Source organism: Periplaneta americana, chromosome 3 (assembly GCF_040183065.1).
Source record: "Periplaneta americana isolate PAMFEO1 chromosome 3, P.americana_PAMFEO1_priV1, whole genome shotgun sequence".
Taxonomy (NCBI): domain Eukaryota; kingdom Metazoa; phylum Arthropoda; class Insecta; order Blattodea; family Blattidae; genus Periplaneta; species Periplaneta americana.
The window spans coordinates 60,312,458-60,337,444 of record NC_091119.1 but is presented as its reverse complement, the minus strand read 5'-3'; the positions used below and the strand labels follow the sequence as shown (position 1 = coordinate 60,337,444).

The 24,987-nt window shown below is 36.7% G+C and overlaps 1 protein-coding gene across 1 annotated transcript in view; it reads left to right on the top strand.

Moving 5' to 3' along the window:
- Window positions 1-24,673, top strand: part of LOC138696071 (lipase 3-like) — a 77,030-nt gene extending 52,357 nt beyond the window's left edge. Inside the window, exon 8 of the mRNA XM_069820596.1 lies at window positions 23,157-24,673. Coding sequence (XP_069676697.1) covers window positions 23,157-23,306 — 150 coding nt within the window. The 3' untranslated portion in view covers window positions 23,307-24,673. The remainder of the gene's footprint in view (window positions 1-23,156) is intronic.
- The last annotated feature ends 314 nt before the right edge of the window (window positions 24,674-24,987 follow it).

The following is a 24,987-nucleotide window of genomic DNA, read 5'->3' as shown; positions in this document are numbered from 1 at the left end:
AAAGTCTAGGAAATAAAGAGGATTATAAACTTATTTTAATAACAATAATTTTTTTAATTACATAAAATTAATGAATAATGTATTTATTTGTTTACAAACAATTTTAAGGAACACAAACAAGTATTGAAAATGTTCATGGGTTAATAATAATAATTGTACCCTAGAATTAATGTGGGAGTTCCTTGTAGAACGTTTTATAAACAACATCTCTTATTACTGGTGTTGAGCCTTTGCATAGCTGCTAGAAATCGTTGTACTTCTCAACCGAAATCTTTGGAGAGGTGACATTAAGAAGAGGCAGAGGAAGTTTCAGAATTTCATAAATATTCCGTGATTTCAGAGATAGCTGCTCATAATGTTCGTCCAAATGACTGGTTTTTACAAAAATGCAGTTAGGGTCGTCTTTGGTCACTCTGACTTCTCTGACTGTAGTCCAATCAATCTTATTTCCAGACTGAAATTCTCTCAGAGATCGGATCCGAAGGCTGTCTGAAATACTTTTGTAGTCAAAGAAATATTCTACCCTCATAGAGTGTACTTCATACGGAGCAGCATGTCGAGCAAGTCGCACAATAGGTACCAGCTGGCAAGGTATGAATATGTCTCCTGCCTGAGCCAGAGCTGTTGAGATAGTGCTGTGTGCAGAATCACCTTCGTTTTGACCATGGTTAGGTTCAAAGAAGCACAAATTGATAGACAGTAAATTCTTAGAGTTGCTTGGAATGTACAAAAGCATGGTCACTACAATGGTATTCTTATTCTGGCCACTGCAACCATCAGCAAACAGCCTGACATTCTTTACACCTTTGGCATCTAGTTCTTGGAGGTAGATTCCCACACAGGTTGCAATCTCAGAAGATACCCTCTTGCTGATAGTCTCGTTCCACAGGAAGCAATGGCAGTCTTTGTTGGCAATGTTGTACACTGTGAAGTTATGCACTGACAAACGCCTTCGATAGAAGACTGCACTTTCTTTGGAAATAGGCAGTTGAATAACTTGCTGAAGATCAAATACCGCAGATGCAAATTCCATAGGATTTTCTTTGGCAGCCATTTTTGCATCGTTTTTCTTATTTCTTATAGCATTCTTTTCTTCTGTATGTTTATCGTACATACCCTGCAACTCAATTTTCTTTACATCATCAGCATTACGGTAAGTTGCACACAAACTGCACTGGTCCTTCTTAGGATGGTGGAACGATAGATTTGAAAACTCTGTAATAAGTCTGATAACTAGCCTTGGGCTATGAGATGGTTTCTTCATTATACATAGCATGCATTTTAGACAGTGTCAGGTCTGTGTGTAAGTATTCACGAGACGTGCACTTGCGGCAATAATGGGATTCCATTCGTGGAAACTTATTTATATGAGCGACAACAGAATCTCTGAGCAGCTTATCTTGTAGTTTGAGTCTTTCATTTCGGCCTCCGCGGTTGACGGGAGCAATCATCCTTCGGGAGTCTTCTTTTCAAGTGACGTGCACATTGTCCTCTCTGAAATACCCAGAGAGTTTAGAAACATTGTTTTGCATACGTTAACAGTATCATTATTGTGAGGTAGACTGTAGATCAATGTACTAGACCGTTTTACGGATTTGACTTTCACATGCCGCACAATGAACTCTCGTTGCAACTGTAGGCTTTTCGTTCCGTAGAAACTTGAAAAAATATTTACTCTCTCATCATCTGTTACTTGCTTACATTGCTTACTACACTTTTCATTGCACCGAGATTTTAATTGGCGAGCTGTTACGAGTTTCTTTGTTTTAGTACTGGTGTATGCTTCACCTACAGTTCTTTTCTTGTGTGCCACGTTCTTTTTGTTTTCACGACGAATCTTCTTTAATGGAACTTCTCTCCTTTAGCCCTCCACTGCATAGAGATTTGAAAGATGTGGTGACATAGATGTACTTGGAAGTTCACTATTCCTAACTACCTTAAACAATTTTTTACGTGATGACTGTTGAAGTTGTTGTTCTTCTTCTTCAGAAGATTCATCTGGACGATGGAAAGTGCATTCATTATTGTCACTTGAATGCTTAACACATAGTAAACATTTACAAAGTTTGCAAATATCAGAAGCTTCACTTTTGCATTTGAGAAACTGACACTTTTCAGAATATTGTGGATCACAGTCACTGTCATCATAGTCACTAATTGGCAAGTCCAGCACGCGTCTTTTATTTTCTTCATGACAACACTGCTCCTTTGTAATAGTACTATCAGCAGTTTTAGCTTCTACATCGGCTTCAAAATTGTTTTGTGTGTGGCTTTTCAAAATACTGAGAGGAGCATCCATAGACTCCGATTCTGATTCTTCGTTCGCAGAATTTTCTTTTGAATAATCCACCTGAATCACTTTCCCTTAATAATATTTTTTCTCCGGTAACCAGTACATTTTAATTTCAACTCCTACCTTCAATGTGTCACAATCAATACTTTCAATCTCATTAGATGATACCACTTTAGTAGATCCATCTCTCCATTTTACTATTACGTCCGTGTTTGATATAATGCAATGCCGCTTTAATGAGACTGATATACACTATTGCTTTGCAGATACTGTTTCTTTTTGTGCCAATTTCATACTCCAGACAGCTTAATAATGTTGAAAAAGTTTGTTTGCTCGAATTTATAAATAAATGTTCATTTTTGGCATCACGTGGCAATCCATGGATTATAGGGAGCCTAGAAATACACTGCACACATAGACGTAACGACCAATTTTAAAAATGGTAATACCTAACGAAGAGACGTAAGCGACTTGCGAGTCTGATACTCCAGTTCGTCTGAAAAAGAATGAAAGAGCAATGGCGTTTACGACGATAACACGATGTTCACTGCCAAGTAACCATTAGAGATGGATGTACGCCAGTTCGTCAGAATATAGATATGGTCCAACGAAGTGTGCTGGCGAAGTATCTCCAAATTTTTTGTTTTGGCGCTTATGTCACTTCGTCAGATAAGCGACGATATGTGCAAATTTTTTGTCAAATCAGTCGATGATCCCGAATAAACTAAAAATACATTTAGAACTGCCGTTTTCAACGTCTACTTGTGTGAATCAGTGTTTTCTACCATAAAAAACTGTTGTATTGGCCTGTCAACCATAAGGCCACCCGCTTCTGCTCACCTCTCTGTAAAGGCTAGTGGCTGGGCTGTCTTAACTCTTTTCTGAAAACATTAATGTTATGAAGTGGACGTCTACGTAATATTATACAACTGTTTAAAATAACTCAAATAAAAGGGCCTCTTTAAGTAATTAACTGACACGCGATTTCCCCCCCCCTTTCCACGACCCTGCGACAAAACCATTGGACGGACAGTAGGTAGCATGTCTGAGTAATTTTATCTTTTCGGATCGGGCAGAAGTTAAGACTGAATTTACAGTACGTAAGGTACTCTTTTATAGAGTAGGTACAGAATTATTTCAACATGAGTTACTAGGACGAAGGACGAAACTGGTAATTGGAATTAGGTACAATAGTCTACAGTGCGATAAAATGCACAAAATAACTGAAGCCTGTATCGAAATGAATGGCCAACATTTTCAAAAATGTGTTTAAATATCCATATTATGATTATTTTCCAATTTAACTTCATTCTCTATATTGTACGCTAATGTACTGTAGACAGTATAATATAGATTGCATAATGAATATGTCCGCATGGACAGCTCAGTTCGTGCATAAAAACACCCACTATTAATACTGTACTGTATTTTGATTAAACAAAAACCTAATGAAAGTTATAAAACTCAAAATCGCGATATTTCCTAGTTTACGTAAATGGATGAACTACTTTTCTTCCCTTCTGTACCTAGTAAAGTCATTTGTTTGTATTTTACTCCAGTATCATCGATCTACAGTCGTGGAAGGTGGTAGCAAACGGTGTTTCCGGTTCTCAACCGTTAATCCAAAGGTTAATATTAGAAATGTTAGTAAAAATAAAATGATGTCCCTGTACATACCTTTGGTTTTTTCTAACGCCACTCAAGTTGCTGCTTGGTCCCCCCCCCCCCCGATTGCGTGTTAACATCGACCTATCTACAACACTGAATGTCCGACACTACAAAGAAGTTATCAGTGCTTTTTTTCTGGCGGAACGTGCTAGAACTATGTTTTAATATAATTTTTCTTTGAATTTCGATTAGACCTTGAAAGTCTTAGCTGGACGAAAAAGAGATTATTATTATTATCATTATCATTATTATTATTATTATTATTATTATTATTATTATTATTATTATTATTATTATTACAGCAAATGTGTCGCGATATCGTCGGCGTTCAATAAAGTGTGTCGTCAGGGAAAAAGGTTGGGAACCACTGTAACTTACTGCCTATCCGTTTAATAATATTTGATCGATATTACCCAGCTTAAATCTCGTCACACAGGAAGTTCGGCTTGCAGGAGGACGCATGTTTTTGATCTGTCATTATTCTCCTGTTCCTTTTGCTTCTTATATTTTGCTCCAGTAGATGGCGTAATTCTCGCCAAATTCTTGTACTCTATATTCTCCTGATTAATGGACAGTAGTCCGGCGCGACGAAGTACGAACACGATTCTCTTAGTCATAGGGCGAATTGCGGAGAGTAGTAGGTTACTAATTAAGTTTATTTTTATTGGTCTGAATGTCAAACAAGTTGAAAAATGTACACGTTTTCGTAGATCAGCGGTGACCAAAACTCGAACGGCAGTGATTACACGCGAGAGACAGTCTAAGAAGTAAGGAGACGGGGGAGAGGTACATGGCATGAAAACTACGACCAGTGGTGGTTCATGCACTAACATTGATTTTTTCATCAACCACGCGAATAAAAATAGCACGCTTTGCTGTATCAGTAATGTCACTACTATCATCAAGAGCCCATAAAAAATATAGTCTATACAAATTTTCTTGCTTTTTTAAAATATTCCTCAATGAACACAATCAGAAATTTTCTGAATTCTCGCATTTTTTTTTAATTAATTAACAACTTTCATTGGACAAATTATTTCAGCCATCTTGATCATTACGCTTTTATAAAACATTCCTTCGTTGGAAGGTTTAAGAGAACGAGCTATTTCGTTCGCTACCAGATAGCTGGCTTCCTTACATTTACTTATGTCATCTTTCTCTTCATGACGATGATTGAAGACTTATTTTAGTTCTTGGAGTTTAATAGCTCACTTCATTACTAAACTAGCATGTAATATTCAATGACTTTCCCTATAGTATTATTATTATTATTATTATTATTATTACTATTACTATTACTACTACTACTATTACTACTACTACTATTACTACTACTACTACTACTACTACTACTACTACTACGACTACTACTACTACTGTTGCTAATGATTAAGCTATCAGCAGGCCTACTGTTATTAATATTACTATTTTTAGTATCAGTATTAAATCAATAGCTAGTAAACAACTGATAATAGTTATCACCAGGGAAAGGATTTATATGTAAATACATATTTACTTATAAAGCTAATATAATTTATATTTTGCATTATCTTTATGTTTCACAATGTGTAGGGTTGAAAAATCCTACTTTTATTTTCCATATTTTTCCATATTTTAGAGTTTAGTACACATTTTCGTTAATTTCCATATATTTTCCACATTTCATATAAAACAGTCCATATTATATTAGGTTTAACAATAAAACAAAACAAAATTCCATTAACTTTTAAAAATACATTTCAACAATAGAGATTTAAACACATGTTCAGTAATCCCTTTAACATCAGAGTTATTTGAAAATTAGCAGTCCTATCAACAATGGGAAAGTAAGTTACAAAACTGTATTAATTTAATTTAAAATTTTTAACAGACTTCAGTTGTGCAGCTCAACAGTTAAATGCCAGTCAGAGTACACATAGGTTCAGTTTTGTAAATCATACTATAAAGACGGTAAATATGCCAAAAGTACGTCATTCAGTCAATTTAAAATCAAAACTAACAAGTTACATTTCAGAATTTAAAGAAGATGGTTTATCAACTGACAATAAAATATTATTTTGTAATTTGTGTCAGTGTGCAGTATCATCTACACAAAAGTTCCTGGTGCAACAACACATTACAACTAGTAAACATCAGGCCAACAAACAACTAAATTCCAAGCAGAGACAATTGTTTTTAACACAACCAACAACATCGAATGTAAGATCTGAGTTTAACATCGACCTGTGCCGTTCTCTCATCTCTGCTGATATTCCTCTCTACAAACTAAAGAATAAGGTCTTCAGGGAATTCCTTGAAAAATATACTTAACATACAATCCCGGATGAGTCAACACTTAGGAAGACGTATGCTCCATCCATCTACGATGAGACAATACAGAAGATAAGAGATGAAATTAAAGATAGTTCAATTTGGGTTTCCATTGATGAGACTCCCGACAAAGAAGGTAGACTTGTTGGTAATGTAGTTATCGGTTTGTTAAGTGAACAATATTCTGAACGAATTCTTTTACATTGTGATGTTCTAGAAAAGTGCAATAACAAAACTATAGTTAAACTGTTCAACGAAGCTATGGGTATCCTGTGGCCAAAGGGTATTATGTACGATAATGTGTTATTCTTTATTAGCGATGCTGCCCCTTATATGGTCAAAGCTGGACAAGCATTATCTGTTGTATATCCTAAATTGACTCATTTTACTTGTGTGGCGCATGCATTTCATCGTGTGGCAGAAGTGGTCAGAGACAATTTCCCTAAAGTAGATTTGTTGATTTCATCAGTGAAAAAAGTATTTCTCAAAGCTCCCAGTAGAGTTAACGTGTTGAAAGAAATGTACCCTGAAATTCCATTGCCACCAAAGCCAATTTTAACTAGATGGGGTACATGGCTAGAAGCAGTTGAATATTATGCCGAACATATAGACTCTATTAACAATGTTCTCCTTGCATTGGACTCTGAAGATGCAGTCTCAATTGATACTGCGAAAACAGTTACCTGTGACATAAGTGTGAAGAATGACTTAGCTCACATTCAGCATACATTTTCATGCATCATAAAAACGCTCAAAAGTCTCCAAAATAGGCACCTTTCACTATCTGAAAGTTTTGAAATTATAAATAGTACTGTGGAACAACTGAATCGTGGTAGAGGTAAAGTTGCAGATGCAGTAAGAGCTAAGGTGGACACTGTACTTTCAAAAAACCCTGGATATGAAGAACTACAAAAGGTTGTTGCTGTGATGAGTGGTGAATCAACAGTGAAGATTAACTTGGACTTATCCCCAGCAGACATTGTGAAATTGAATTATGTACCAGTTACTTCTTGTGACGTCGAACGCTCTTTTAGTCAGTATAAATCTATCCTCAGAGACAATAGAAGAAGATTCACTTTTCAGCACTTGAAAGAAATGTTTGTAACCTATTGTTATGGTAACAGACAATAAAAATTGTGTTTTGTTGAAACTACATTGGAAGATAAGGTACGTCCATTATATTTTTTGTTTAGTTTGATTAAAATGTACCAATATTTAACGTACATAGTCATTTTTTTATAATTTTAAGTCCATATTTAATTCCATATTTTGGTAAAAATCCATATTTAATTCCATATTTTGGTAAAAATAACTACATATATATTTACATATTTCATATATTTTTAGTCCATATAAATCCGTTCCCTGGTTATCACAATATTGAAAAAAGAAATTAAAATGGGAAGATGTAGACCTAAATATTAAGGCACGTATATAAGAATTATGGTAACACTGATTATTAATAATAATAATAATAATAATAATAATAATAATAATACCTGTTATGCCTGTGTATTCGGCGTAATGCCCTGTAATGTCGTTTCTATATACTACTACTAATTGAACCGTTGAGCAAAGCAACATATTACATTTTCTCCGACAGAACAGCGAATAAATTCCTCTTCCCATTCTGTATGAAACCTTCTGTTCTTCCTCGTAGAGACAGGGTTTGTAGAGCGACATGGTACCGACACTGCTTACCTTCAGTACATGAGCGAGACAGAGAGCAATGTACAGGAAACTCCCCTTACTAGTATGAATGTCTTTGATTACACGATGTAATAACGATACCCAGTTTGTCACCGCTGTCGTAGATGAAGGAATAGAAGGCCAAAAATAAGTTTCAAAAATTTTCCAACGTCAGAATCCTGTTTTTACTTTGTGAGACAGATTGTACTACTTTCCTGTATAAGCTCTGCCCAAAAATGAAATCGCTAAGCCTTTATTTTAGACTATAATCAAATATTATTGATTTCCCCATGAATCACTTGTTCAAAATCAAGAAAAACAGGACGAGCCGTGAGATTGATTTTAGTCGGTCAGCGCTTTGGATTTTCCCGGTTACCTGTTTACTAGCCCGGTGGAAGACATAATGCGTGGGTTTTCCTTGTTCATTGTTTACACCAGAGTTCTCCAAAAAGTATATCGTCATTCGTGCTCCCGATGCTGCCCACTAGAGTGCTGTAAGGCTAGAGAAGGGGAGAAACTCGTACCTCAACAGATGGGAGCGTTCAGTGGGGAATCGAGGCAACCGTCTGCTTATGTTTACAAATAATATCGAAAGAATAAGAAATATCAAGTGTTTGTATATTATTTTGACATACTATGTAGGCCTAAATAAACAACATTTACGTTACCAAGCTCTCAAGATTAGGGGTGGTTTCATAAGCAGCCAATATTAACTGCGCACGAAGGCTTTCATCTGCCATACGAGATCTTTTACATGATTATATGTTGGTTACTTTCGGGGAAAAAAAACTATTCACAAATAAATGTGGATCCAAACGAAGCTGAGATTCTCAAAGCAAAGGATCTAAAACACGAGTATTTACATGCACCTAAATATCTACCGTATTAAATCTAAATACTGTAACTAAGCATTGCTTTAAAACGATATTGCTCATAAATAGATCTACGTATTAGTTTATTTCTATTTCCAATGACCGAATACATGGGCTATTTTTACTAACGGTATTTTATATAGGCCTACGTTAGAAAATACGTAAATAATTTGTTATACAGTCAGCGTATTCCGAATGTCATCGAACCGGTGGACAACAATGACGTCACGCTGCAGCGAAGTAGGAACAAAACTGCTGGAAGGTTCGATGGCTATCATGGCGGCTGTACAAGTTGTTGTCTGTGCTACGCTAGCAAGAATTTGCGAAATTTCCGTACTGTCATCTCGTTCAAAGAAAAGAGAGCTTAAACAATTTATTTCTTGAACCAGTAGTAATAACTGGTCCGTTGACATGTTCGCTCATAAGTCATTAACATTTTGTTTTTACGTTGTGCTCATTACAAACAATACAGCAGAACACACCGCCATGACACAACAGTGCACGATGTTATTCGTCTGCTAATTCCCGCCTTATACAAGAACCAATCAGATTCACTGATGGATACTGCCGCACCTCTGCAAGCTGATGGAACCGTTGCGACACCGGTGGAGCGTCGTGACATCATCGCTGAAATTCGGAACACCGTGATGCTATCAGATTGCTCAGCGCTGTGATTCAGAATACGCTCAGTATTACAAAGAGGGGGATGTCCCCTAAGAAGATGCCTATATATCCAATGGTACGGTATTTTGCAAACTCCTGACCCATTGTAATAATAATCCTGTGCTTTGAGAATCAGAGGCGATATGACTCTTTAGAACTTTCAACTGGAGGCAATCATTACAGCCATCTCTTTCTTATATCATTCCCTGACAGAATATTCTGAAAATGTGATCGTATGCATTGCTGGCTTTGTTGTTAAATCATTAAGAAAATATTCAGTAGACAATTGCCTTCGGGATTTTATAAATCAAAAAGAATCAACTTAAAAGTGAGACGATAAAGTTATTATGAGAACAGAAAAATATTTAGCTAAGAAGAAACGATTATAAAAACAGATTTACCTATATTTCTCGTTGAAATTTTCAATTGACCGCCTCCGACTAGAAGTAGAGAATGAAGAGCTCCTTACTGTTAAACAACTGCCGCTGCTAGTACGTATTTATGTACGTATATACAATGAAACTAGAGCTGTGCGTTTTCCCTTTCAAGCCTGCCTGCCCTGTGTCATTCAGAATACGTCTGACATTTCCGCTCTTGACCAAGTAAACAGGCCGAGAGCAAGCTTGCCTGGCAGTACCCGCTACTTCTCATACAAGCATAATATGACCCAAGCGAGCCCAATGGGTTGTTACGAAGCCCGTGTGTAGTTTAACTGTACGCTATGGATTCTCAACAAGTGCAAGACAAGTTAAGATGAGGAGAGGAGACTATGTTTTGGTTAATGGAAATAGGAATGGATCTGAAGCCTGGAAAAAATTATCTTGTGTAAATGAAAAAGAAACACTAAAACCAGAGGGTGCTGCGAAATGTAATACGTGTGGAAAGATTTTAAAAGTGAAAACAGGTACCTCAGGCATGTTGCGTCATATATTATGTGAAGTGGAAAGAAATGTTCAAGATAGCTAAATTATTTTGAAAACTGATAAAGAGTTTTTAGTGGAAGGGTGTGTGGAAATGTGCGCGAAAGACTTGAGACCATTTTCTACTGTGGAAGGGAAAAGGATTCTTAAAGTTAGGACAGGACCTATTTTTTTTCTCCTTAAAAACAGCATTTATTTAGACCTATTTAAAAAATTGAAGTTTTACGACAAATAAACGTGGGAATTAACAATAAAATAAAAGGTTAATAGTTATCATAGACACAACTTTTATATTTATTGAATCCAGTACTGACTGTGAAAGCTAACTACACGTAAAACAAAACAGAAGAGGCACGATAAGAGCCTGCCATCCTAGGAGCAAGCTCACGTGGAACTCGATTTACACACAACACAACTCATAAACTTGCTTCTACTGTTGAGTTAAATACACTCTTGCCTGTTCATCAGTCCAAGCAGGTCAGGCAGGCTGAATGTCGCTGTATGCACAGCTCTAAGTGAAACCCCTCTAAGCTCGACACGTACGGTTCAATAAAAAATTGTCCAAGGTAGAAGGACGTACAAGTTATTTTAGCGTGCAATGGAAAGGGAATTACTGTACATAATGTTAAAGACCTCTAGTATTCAAAGATTTTGTCATTTATACAGTTCGCCATTAGCAGTTTTGCGACCTTTTTTTCATCCCTGCTGAAATTTTTTCCCATACATTTAATATTGAGGTCCTATTGTTGCTAATTGTTGATTTAGAAATTCCAAACTCTTCTGCAATTTTCCTACAACTAACACCATAACGCAAATGATCAATAACTTCTCTCTTCCTTTCGGTGGTTAATTTCACCAACTTATGCTTACTCATATTGAGGCACTATACAAACTGCACATAGTGACTCTCACAGGTAAACATCTCAACAGAGACTGAATTCTACACTGCAGGCCCACTGAAATAACTTCGATTCATAAAATTATTTTACTGATATGAAAAATAATGCCCGGTAACTCCATACTCAAATGTAGCCACAGTACACTTACAAAAAGGATAAAGTGGGTAATTCCACAAAAGTAGAAAGAGGTTTACAGTTGCTGTACTATACAAAAAAAGATCTCCTGACATTTCACTTTGTTGATGGTCCTCGTAAAACACAAGGGTTCAATGAAACAACTCCAAACAGGTAGCAGAAATATATAATGGAACAAAAGAATTGTTCTCTAGCTTCCAGGGGCAAGGGGTGTTCAACATAGAGGATATATTGAACATTTAAGAGGCATAGAAATTTGTCCGGTTCCAAGAAAATATGTCTAATATAATGAAATATCTAACATACAGAGGTTTCACTGTATGTATGTATGTATGTATGTATGTATGTATGTATATTCATTTAGTGTTCTGCCCAAGGGCAGGTCTTTCATTGCAAACCCAACTTTCTCCAGTCTTTCCCGTTTTCTGCCTTCCTCTTTATTTCCTCATATGGTCGTCTATCATCTGATATCTTCTTCTATCCCGAACTCTTCTCCGTTTCACCATTCCTTTCAGTGCATCCTTCAGTAGTCAGTTTCTTCTCAGCCAGTGATCCAACCAATTCCTTGTCCTCTTCCTGATCATTTTCAGCATCATTCTTTCTTCACCCACTCTTTTCAGCACAACTTCATTTCTTATTCTGTCTGTCCACTTCATACGTTCCATTCTTCTCCATATCCACATTTAAAATGCTTCTAATCGTTTCTCTTCACTTCGTCGTAATGTCCATGTTTCTGCCCCATACAATGCCACACTCCATACAAAGCACTTCACTAGTCTCTTCCTTAGTTCTTTTGCCAGAGGTCCGCAGAAGATGCTCCTTTTTCTATTAAAAGCTTCCTTTGCCATTGCTATCCTCCTTTTGACTTCTTGGCAGCAGCTCATGTTACTGCTTATAGTACACCTCAAGAATTTGAAGCTGTCCACTTGTTCTACTGCATGTAAGCGCATAGTATGTATGCATTGTGACTTTTAAATTCAAAACAATAATGTTACTTTTATTGTCAGAACAATAATGGCTTTCTATTTCTGAATTTAAACACTCCCGTCAACAATAGGTACTTCACTCCACACAACAACACAGTATTCGTTATTGCACTCCACAGACGACAATGGCAATTCACTTGGATTATTGAGAACAACAATGTACACATAATCTCAACTAATGTTCACAAAGCACTATTTACAAAACAAAACTGTCAGTTCACAGTTCGTTTGCCTTGGCTAGTTCTTCTAGCTCATTCACTCAAATTCACACTATATCGAACCCAAGACTTCCAGAGACAGTCCACTGAATTTCGAACTCAGGTTCCCCAACTGCGGTCCACTGCACGTCGAAACAGAGACTCCGGATACGCCGCACTCGCCTGGACGCTCCAACAGTTGCAGACCCACTCAAGTCAAACCCAAGACTTCTGGGTACGCCGCACTCGCCTGGTCGCTGCCACAGTTTCGGTCCTCCTCGCGTCGAACTCCGGTCTCGAAGGCTGACTTCGTGCTCGTTCACTGCTGCTTCACAAGACTGACTCGCTGTTCTAAACTGAATTGAGCTGAACTTGGCTCTTCTCCGTGTCTTCTATTTATTGCTAAGTAACACTTCGCGAGCCTTCGATTCTGGATGTTTCGTTACAACAATCGGCTCGCGTAGCTTTTCGAAACTTCCAGCTTCCGCCTTTTGCTTCGCGCCACACCGCACCTTCGGCCAGCGTTTCGCAGCTTCCCTCTCACCCCGCGCGCCGCGTCCAGTGCTCACCGACGCTGGCCTTCATCTCTCCCCGCGCGCCTCGTTCCTTCCACGCGCGCCCAACCCTTCTGCGGGACGCGTGCTCGACTCTCGACGCGGCTGTCACAGTATGTATGTATGTATGTATGTATGTTGCCTACTATATATTGTATATTGATGGATGCATGTATAGGCTACATGTTTACTTGTATGCATACGCACAGTCATTTAGACTTTTGACTCACCTAAAAGAAGTTATTCCTCAGGTAAAACTTTAGTTTATGAGAACTAATTTTTAATAAGTATCGTTTTATAAGAATTTCAGTCTTTAAAAAATCGTAGTAATAGTATAAAGTAGGGCAGAAAATAAATATAAAACCCACGAACAAACAGGACGGTGTATAATATTCATTAAGTGGTATGTGCCAGTTTGTAACACGTAATTTTGAAATTTTTCTGAAGCTATACATTCGTATGTGTTTAACTTTGAACAAGTTTATTCTATTACATAATCGTAGGCTATTTTCAGAATAAAATAACTTTTATCTATAAGATATCTCGACTTCGGCGCTAACTGCAGTTTTAGAACTGAGGTAGATTTACAATATATATATATATATATATATATATATATATATATATTTTTTTCTATTAGACGTAGCTACAAGTGTGAGTCGCGCTTGCCAAGTAACTAGTCCCAGAATATGTCCACTCCAGCAATTTCAGTTAAGCGGAGAAAACTGAAGGTCTACGTAATTGCAATCATCGCGTCGCTAGAATTTATACGTCACAGTGTGGTATAATTATTATTTTCTAGTATGTAAGAATAAAAAGATACCTATTCATTCTTTCCTTCGGTAACTAAACATGATTGACCTTAAGAAGCCTTTTTTTAAAGTGGTGCTCTTCTCAGTTGTCTGAAATATATGTGTAGATATTCGAAATCATACACATATTCACACAAAGTCTTTAACTTAAAATGAACGTAAGGAATAAGAACCTCATGTCCTGATTAAAAGCTGTGAATTATTTTGCCTATACAAAGGACATTTGGGAATAACAGTTGGAAATAACCGACGGTTAATAAAATTGATCCCAACAAGTTCGCGCATGTGCAGTCATAGAGAGAGACATGTGTTATTTTGTGAGCTCATATGATTGTCGTTTTCTGTTACTGGTTAAAATGAACAATAAGATCGAGAATTCCACTAGCCGTGATGTGATTCGCGGGCATTCAGAAACAAAACACGTGATCTGTTAACTTCTGGTCTGGCACTGTCCCACGCCCAGTGAGCTCTTGTCCTCGCAACATAGCTCAATCTTGGACTAAGACAGGGGTCGTCAGCGCAGAGCACCCTGGGGCTAGCGTCTCTTAAACGCGGAAAACGCAGTGCACCATGGTGCACTCGTAGCTACTAGCGGGTATGCTCTCTTTCTCTTCCTATTGCACGTCGGTGCACACGGGACGGCATCGCTTACCCTTTGCACATTTCAGCGAGTGCTAACGACCACTGCACTGGTCTAAGCATTTCTACTGGAACTTGTTCGACAACTCAACGTACATAAACTATATGAATTGTAGAAATGACTACTGGTAGGCCTACCTTCTTCTTGCACCTCGAACAGGTTCTGCTGTAACTACTAACTAGCAAGGTCGCAGCTTTTCTTCGACTAGGAAAGACTTCAGAGCAACGATGAGGAATACTGGTCGTAGTCTTTGGCAGCAAATACCTTTCATGAAGATGTTCAAAAACTCGTGCCTTAGTATGACAAATTTCTCAGTTGGCATGATAGTAGCTTCCCTTCACTTCGTCACAATGTCCATGTTTCTACCCCATACAATGCGACAATCGACAGAAAGAACTTCACTAGTTTCTTCTTTAGTTCTTTTTCCAGAGGTCCGCAGAAGATGCTCCTTTTTCTATTAAAAGCTTCTCTTTGCCATTGCTGTTCTCCTTTTGACTTTCCTAGCATCTGCTCATGTTACGGCTTATATCACACTCTGAGTATATGAAGTTGTCCACTTCCTCTACTGCCTCATTTAGAATTCGGCCGTTTACCTTTTTTATTTTTCTTCCGATAACCATGGTCTTCGTCTTATTTACATTTATCTTCATTCTATATTGCTCACAGCTGTCATTTAGCTACAGCAGCATATCCCTTATCTCAGTATTTAAAAATATGTTCGCATTATAGAGGCTGTGACAAGAACATACATTTTTAAATGACACCTCACATATTTTTTTTTTTTTTTTTTTTAACTTTTGGAATCAGTGTTAAATTATAAGTACGAAAAAAAATCCTTTTACCAAATTGTATCAATTTTAAACGGAAAGAGTATTGGGTTTATTAGATCCACATTTTAAAAGAGTTTATATTACAATTACTATCACATTGTGTCCCGCGCCGTGGTGTCGTGATCTAAGGCATCCTGCCTAGGACTCGCGTAATGGAATGCGCACTGGTTCGAGTCCGCATGGGGGAAGAAATTTTCTCATGAAATTTCGGCCAGTGTATGGGACCGGTGCCCACCCAGCATCGTGATGCACGTGGGGAGCCAAATTCGGTTGCGAAAGCCAGCTACAACGGCTGGGGGGATTATCGTGCTAACCACACGATACCTCCATTCTGGTTGGATTGTCGTCCACCTCTGCTTCAACATGTGAATGTGAGGCCAGTAGCTGGCGGGTCGGTCTAGGCCCTTCAAGGACTGTAACGCCACGAATTATTATTACTATCAACAGTAATCTCACTAGAGGTTTTGATTTATCTAGAGAAAATCAAAACTCGAGTGGGATTTAATTGACTATTACAAGATTAGAAGAAAGTATATAAAGATTAGAAGTAACAAAGTACTCCAATACAATAAAATATTAATTGACTTAAGAAAATACAACTGTCTTCAAATGTATTATTGTACCACCTGAACATTACGCTAGATGGCAGTAGTGTATTATGATTAGCTGTTTTCTTGTTATCAGTTGTGCCAACTATGGAATCTTCATTGAACTCTGTGGACCGTTACTAGTCAAGAAGGCTTAGTTGATTCAGTTTTATTTTTATTAAAACATTTGCATTCCACTTCAATCATCCGGATCCCAGTAATCAACGTCACTTGACAGATGAATTTCAATAAATCTTAGTATTAAACAATCTCAGATACGTGACTATCCATAATATCATATAGCAGAGGCTATAACAAACATAACCTAAATAATGTAAACAAGTGTTAGAAAATGTTTAATTAAGGATGATGAAATAAACAAGAAACGTTTTAATTAACGACGATGAAATAAAAAAATAAACATGAATAATTTTAAAAGAAACCATTATAGAAAGTACAATTTTCAAATTTGAATGTTTTAGTGGTTGGTGGTTCAATTGATGTTATATTGGATGTGTGCGTAAAAGAAGTGAACTCGTTGATGTACATGGTGTATCCCTCAACATATTCAGGATTTCCGAATGGTGCTCTTCATTTATTTGTAAATATTTGTTTCAGGGAAGATGCATAGCTATGACCAGTCATCTTTATTAATTCTTGTTCTTGAATGCCAATGCGAGTCATATTTGAAAGTGCTGTGCATCGACTGGAGTGGTTTGTAATTTTCTGTTTTTTGACGTCCCGACCAGTGCAGTTTGAAATGTTGGCAAACAAAGAAACAAATGCTAGGGTAGTGATAAAAATAAACAAATGCTAGGGATACGATAATATTAAACAAATGCAAGGGACGCGATAAAATTGTGCGATAAGCAGCCATGACTGGTTGAAAGACGTCCTTTCGTACCGGTTTATTGGTCAAAAGTAGTGTGACGTAATAAAAGTGTAATAGTTACATAAAAAAAATAAAATCACATTACAATCTTTACAAAAGGTTCTTGAAATAAGTAGGCTGCCGTTCACAGAGAAATAATGTACCAATCTATTTCGAAAACTGAGCGTTTTCTTTCTTACACTCACAGAATTGATTTGTTGCATCTTATCTCAGATTCTTTTCATGAGATATTCAACTTTTTTTAGTTTATCCCGATACGTCCTGCACTTCCCTCCCGCAAGAAACCACGCTAAGGATTTTATCTCCTTTAAATTTCGTTGTCGTCTTTGGTCATGTTCGAACCCGCGAACTTCGGATACGGAGGCTAACATGGCAACCGCTAGCCCACCTAGGAAGACAACAAAGCGTAGAAACTGTTCACACAAAGAGGTCAATGGACAATAATTAGTGGCGCGTTGAGGGTTGTCCTTCGTTACACTGGCGTAACATACCTCAACTTTTATTTTATTGTGCAAGAACTGACTGAACAAGGACAAGGTTGGGTCTCCAAGCATTTCCTGCCCTTCTCAAACTCGCTAACCACTCGAACACGTGGATAACTGGGCCGGTATTATAAAGAAAAGTTAACCGTTCATCAATTTAACTTAATTGAACATTCTTGTAGTTCGCAATATGAACAAAGCGTGTCTTGTTAACAAAATGTCGGAAACAAAAGAAAGCGCTATTTCTGAGAGGCCGAAAATAAGTTGTTTGGTGAAGAAAATTTTATGCATCCACTTCGAAACAAAAAAGGAACATGAAATAGCTGCACCATGTGAGGAATTCAAGGATAGAACCGGTTGTATGCAACGATCAACAAAAAAATCTTAATGCAAGTACATGATAACTTCAAGAAGTGTGCGGAGAAGAAGTTAGCTTTAAGAAAATTGAGACTTACAAAACAGGAGATGGTGTTGCTAAACTATCAACGTACCGTAATACAGATTTCTTTGATAATAAATGGTCGCATAGGTTAAACGGGCTTCGGAGCAGTAAACGTTAGTGATGCAATGTATTATCAACCTGAAAAAATAGTGTATCATTTTATCAACAGCAATCTCACTAGACGTTTTGATTTATCTAGAGAAAATCAAAACTCGAGTGGGATTTAATTGACTATTACACGATTAGAAGAAAGGTATATAAAGATTAGAAGTAACGAAGTACTCCAATACAATAAAATATTAATTGACTTACGAAAATACAACTGTCTTCAAATGTAGACTATTATTGTACCATCTCAACATTACAAATATTACGCTAGATGCAGGCTAGATGGCAGTAGTGAGCAATGCCTTCTCATCGAGAAGTTCTCGATCTATTATACACGATGGCAATGTTACTAGTCAAGAAGGCTTTGTTGATTCAGTTTCATTTTTATTAAAATGCAACATTCCACTTCAATTATCCGAATCCCAGTAATCAACGTCACTTGGCAGATGATTTTCAATAAATCTTAATATTAAACAATCTCTGATACGTGACTATCCATAATATCATATAGCAGAAGCTATAACATAACCTAACTAATATACACAAGTGTTAGAAAAGTTTTAATTAACGACGATGACATAAAAAATGAACATGAATAATTTTAGAAAGAATAATTATTGAATGTACAATTTTCAAATTTGAATGTGGTTGGTGGTTCAATTGATGTTATATTGGATGTGTGCGTAATAGAAGTGGAACTCGTTGATTTAGGCCTACATGGTGTATTCAACTTATTCAGAATTTCCGAATGAATAATTTTAAAAGGAATAATTATTGAATGTACAATTTTCAAATTTGAATGTGGTTGGTGGTTCAATTGATGTTATATTGGACGTGTGCATAATAGAAGTGGAACTCGTTGATTTAGGCCTACATGGTGTATTCAATTTATTCAGGATTTCCGAATGAATAATTTTAAAAGGAATAATTACTGAATGTACAATTTTCAAATTTGAATGTGGTTGGTGGTTCAATTGATGTTATATTGGGCGTGTGCATAATAGAAGTGGAACTCGTTGATTTAGGCCTACATGGTGCATTCAATTTATTCAGGATTTCCGAATGAATAATTTTAAAAGGAATAATTATTGAATGTACAATTTTCAAATTTGAATGTGGTTGGTGGTTCAATTGATGTTATATTGGACGTGTGCGTAATAGAAGTGGAACTCGTTGATTTAGGCCTACATGGTGTATTCAACTTATTCAGAATTTCCGAATGAATAATTTTAAAAGGAATAATTATTGAATGTACAATTTTCAAATTTGAATGTGGTTGGTGGTTCAATTGATGTTATATTGGACGTGTGCGTAATAGAAGTGGAACTCGTTGATTTAGGCCTACATGGTGTATTCAACTTATTCAGAATTTCCGAATGAATAATTTTAAAAGGAATAATTATTGAATGTACAATTTTCAAATTTGAATGTGGTTGGTGGTTCAATTGATGTTATATTGGACGTGTGCATAATAGAAGTGGAACTCGTTGATTTAGGCCTACATGGTGTATTCAATTTATTCAGGATTTCCGAATGGTGCTCTTCATTTATTTGTAAATCGGATTTCAGAAGATGCATAGGTATGATCAGTGATTTTTATTAATTCTTGTTCTTGAATGCCAATGCGAGTCATATTTTGTGCATCGACTGGAGTGGTTTGTAATTATATATATATATTTTTTTTTTTGACGTCCAGACCAGCGCAGTTTCAAATGCTGGCAAACAAAGAAACAAATGCTAGGGACGCGATAAAATTAAACAAATGCTAGGGGCGCGATCAAAGTAAACAAATGTTAGGGACGCGATAAAATTGTGCGATAAGCAGCCATGATTGGTTGAAATACGTCCTTTCGTACCGTTTTATTGATCAAAAGTAGTATGACGTAGTAAGAGTGTAATAGTCAATGATAATGTGTTATATTAAAATTTTCAGCAGCTATATTATTAAGAGAATAAAATGAATAAATATTGAATTCTAAATAAGATAACATCAAATCATTGAAGGTCCATTATTGAAATTATGAATTGTTTTAAGATTAGTTGACTTCAACTTAAATAAGATTAGATAGTGCTACAGTGACGATAATAAGCCTACGACATTGTTACCAGAAAATATACAGTATACATTTCTCTTAATTCTATGTGTGTTTACTTTTAAGATATGAAATAAACATTTAGTTCTACAATAACTTCAGCACATACATACATACACACATAAATACTGTTCTACCCAATCGCAGGTATTTCACTGCAAACCCAGCATTCTCCAATCTTTCCTCTTTTCTGCCTTCTTCTTAGTCTCCGCCTATGATCCATTTATCTTAATGTCGTCTATCATCTGATATCTTCTTCTGCCCTAACTTTGCCGGTTCAAGTCACCTCGCTTCCCAAAAGGTAAATTATCACAAAATTAAAAAAAAAATACATATTAAGGTACGATCATACGTTGCAGCGCTGCAGTATAAAAAAAAACTGCGCAACTCTCGTACTGCGACGTGTGAACAACGGTGCAACCCGAAAAGCAGCGGCTGCCGAACCTGCTGCTCGCTACTTTTTCAGGCTGCGCGCAGCTTAAAAGTAGCGACGTGTGAACAGGGTTCTCAGGGTTGCAGCCGCAGCATTTTCGATATCGGTTTTGTTTAAACTTTTGCAGCGGTTATGACCAGTGTTGCCACCCGAATGTGCCAATGATACTTTTATTGTTTGGATGTATTTTAATGTTAGATATGATGAAAATAAATTATTTGTAACAGTCACTAAATGTATAACACAGTCTGAGTATATTTGCTGACGATATAATTTTTTTTTTTTTTTTTTAAATTTTCCGTAGCGTATTTTCAAACAGGAGGGTTGCCAACATTGATTACATGAATATACTGTTTTTTTTTTAATTTCAGTTGGTTATTTAACGACTCTGTATCAACTACTAGGTTATTTAGCGTTGATGAGATTGGTGATAGCGAGATGGTATTTGGCGAGATGAGGCCGAGGATTCGCCATAGATTACCTTGCATTCGCATTACGGTTGGGGAAAACCTCGGAAAAAACCCAATCAGGTAATCAGCCAAGCGGGGATCGAACCCGCGCCCGAACGCAAGTTCAGACCGGCAGGCAAGCGCCTTAACCGACTGAGCCACGCCGGTGGCTAATATGCTGTTTTTTATTATTTAAGTATATAGACCAGGCCTGCACAAAGTTTGCGCTCTCCGAGCCAGCTCACAGCTCATGAGGGGAATGCAGATATTAGCTGTGCTCTGTATAAGGGTGGACTGGAAAAAGGGGTGATCTCGTACAAAATGTACACTAAAGGAAGTACTATTGCGAATGTTTATGAAATGAATTCCCGTTCAGTGTTTGCGAAACTATCTTGGACTATTATTAATTAATAAAGAAATATTTATTTTACAGAAATAATAGAAATCCTATACCTACTTAAATGTACAATATCATTTTGTTATATTTTTATTTATCAGTACATCAAGACGGGGTTTTATGCTGTTGGCAGCTGAAAGGAACAGTAGCCTACTGATCGTAATGAAACATCAGTTACAGATGTTCGATGTCTGCCTTTATTAAAGTTGATTATAGAAAACAGTTGCTCACAAATATAAATGTTGAGCCAAACATAGCAATCATTTTCACAGCCAGCCTGTGTAGTCGTGTATATTATTGCTAATGTTTAGTCTTGTAAAACTCAACCAGGCTAGTAGTATTATTCAAATTATCTTTAGCCCTTAGGTCACATTGAAGATCAATAAGTTCGAACTGTAAATCGTTACATGTTATGTTCCGCCTTTTAGATTCCTTCATACTGTACTGTAGCAGTAGGTAAGCAACGTGAAACAGTTACTGAGAATAGGCCTACACACTGCACTCCACTAGATAACTGAGTGGTCGTTTCCCTCTCCTCTGCCTGTAGCAAGTCTATGTCATTCTGACGTATCTTCCTCTCCGTTTCGGCGAGCGGTAAACACGGCTCTCCCGCTCCGAAGGAGCGCGCGCACTCGTTGAGCGTTGTTTGTGCAGGTATGATATAGACGTTTTAATAGCGTTATAGTAAAAATAATGCAAATTTCTGAATACTAGTTGAGACAGAAAAGCAAATAATAGATAAGTAAGCTATCACATGAGTTTCATAATAATGCGAACATAGCACAAAATGTATATTGAGAAGTCAACACGGAGTTGGAAACCTGCAGCATGACTGCGGCTGCAAAAGTAGCGCCTTGTGTGTGAACAGACTCGCAACCTCCAGTTGCAAGTTTTGCAGCACTCGGGTTGCGCAGCACGAAAAGTAGAGTGCAGCGCGCTACTTTTGCAGTTGCAGTACAAAAGTTGCGCAGCAAAAGTAGCGACGTGTGACCGTACCTTTACATATGGATGCAATGCACAAATTACGATGAGAGAAAGAAGGAGACTGCGTGTACGGAGATAATATAAGAAATGGTAATAAAGAAGTAGAGGTATAGTGATATCTAGTAACTAATATATTAACTTCTTGAGTAATAGTTGAATGGAAATGAGGTATGTGTGCGGTTCCGGGTACTAGGAAAATACTAATGAACTCTAATGAACTGTGAGATAAAGTAAAGTTTATTTCACAAGTGAAATAAAGTAATGTTGAATAAAAGTCTACTTTAGAAACGTGAAAGTATTTAGTAAACTCATGTTTTCTATGATCATGGATAAAGATTATAATGCTGGAGTACAAAAAAAATATAATTATTATGTTAGCTTTTTTTTTAGACTAGAAGCCATTGATTACAATTTCTATATTCATAGTTGGCGACGTGTTGATATTGGAATGTGATAGTTTTCATAAGGTTTCGTTATAGCTGCCTATATTACTATGATAACTTTGCGGTATTAGTACGGAAAAGTGAATCGTAACAATATTTTTGCCGTACGTGTACAGCAAAGAAGAACTTTCTAACCAATTATGTGTTATGAAAACAGCAGTTTCCATGTATGTGTGTCAAAAAGTAACTTCATTCAATATTTTGTTTAGAAAAGGCTTACTTTTCACAGGTAATACTGTTTAGACCCAGGCTTTTAGTTATGGCAGTGAATAAAAGTAGTTTAACATTCACATGTTCTAAAAATCAGAACTGTTGTTTCATAGAAAGCAGCAATCCTGTGAATATTCTAAAAAATCAATGTAATTGTTTATATTACAGGGTGTGCGGCATTTAGCTGAACAGTTATTCAACGTGGCGGCTATGAGTATGGGTTCGCCGATTTCCTTCAACCACATCGACTTCATTTTGGGCAAAGACGCCAAGGGAAGAGTCTTTGAAGACGTTGTTGCGCGCATGGCTGTATACTAATTGTTACATCACCATTCACAGTCATTAATTGCAATACATATACATATTTTTTTATTTCATACACGTACCCATTGTCTTTCCTTTGAATGTCGACCACCTTTCCAACAGCCCATCTACTGGCATCAAATGGTAGCTTTACTGAAAATTAACCATTACTTAATTCTACTAGTTGAAATAGTTCCAGTGAACGAAATTACATTCAGCTCATTCCCTGATCATACAAGGGAGCGACAAAATAAAATATAAGAATTGAATTAATTATTAATTTCTTTTATGTGAATATACGTAAATGAAAGAAAGACTGATCTTGAAAATAATATAATTTGAAGAGCACAGGGAGAAAAACTTGATAAGTCCAAAATTATCGATTTTCTGTTTTAGATGTCATGTAATAGCTCAGGAAGTGTAGATTTGTGTTGTTTAACTGTACAGAATAACAACCTCATTAGTCCAAAGAAATTTGAAGAATGATAACCTAGAGATAATACAGTGCGATCGAGAAGTCTCTCCTCAGTGCTTGTGTAGCCGAGAATCCTCTAAGCAGAGAATTAAAGTGTATTTGGTAGAGAATTCATGTGGTAGCACTGGGCGTTAAGCATATGCACTGGAGCTGTGAGGAGGTCAAACTGGAATGAATGGGGGAGTGCCAACTTTTTACAGGGGTTTGTTCTAGCGTTGCGGTCGAACTTTTCGATCTCACAGTATAATATAATGGATCTTGAAACTTTTAGCTTGCTGTTCTGTAAAAACAGTGAAACGTTATCAGGTTTTTTCCCCTATACTCTTCATTTATCTTGTAACTACAACGCGCTTAAAAAGTTGTTCTTTATTATGTTCAAATAATAACAATAATAATACTAACGAAATCATTATCATTATTATTATTATTATTATTATTATTATTATTATTATTACTATTATGTAGTAATAGCACCAGTAGCAACCTAGTAATTTATTTTATTCAAAAAGCGTTCAAGATTGCAACTTACTGTTCACAAAAATTTAGAAAAACCTTCATTTTCCACATTATAACATTGAATACAAAAGGAATTTGTATAAATCCAGAAAGACATCAAACAACAAGATTTACTTAAAGTACCTACTTCAAGGAAATATGATAGTTTCAGATAAGATGATGATTTTAATATTCAATGCCTTTGTCCTTCATTTCATGGAATGGTCCTAATCACATTTGTGTATTTCACTTTAGACTGAATTTCTAGGATTTTCAAGTAACGTTTCGTATGTTTTCCTCTGAAGTGTGTTACTAAGTTTTTGTATATTTACTAACATTTCATTTTCCTTCTCATGATTATGTTTCAAGTTACTTTACACTGATTTAAATTATTTAATTTTAAGTAAGACTTACATGAATAATTTCAAGGGAAAAATTGTTCCGGGGCCGGGTATCGATCCCGGGACCTCTGGTTGAACGTACCAGCGCTCTGCCAACTGAGCTACCCGGGAACTCCACCCGACACCGTCTCAACTTTTCCCTTTATATCCACACAACTCGCGTGGGCTGACGAAACGCCAGAGATCCACATCGAGTGCACACAATCTCTGTGTGACTTAGAAATGTGGCTTTCTGAGTAGAGGGTTAACGTACACAGTGACGTATATATTGTGCAAATCTAGTCTTTCAGGTAAAGCTCCCTGTAAAGCAGATTTGAATAATTTC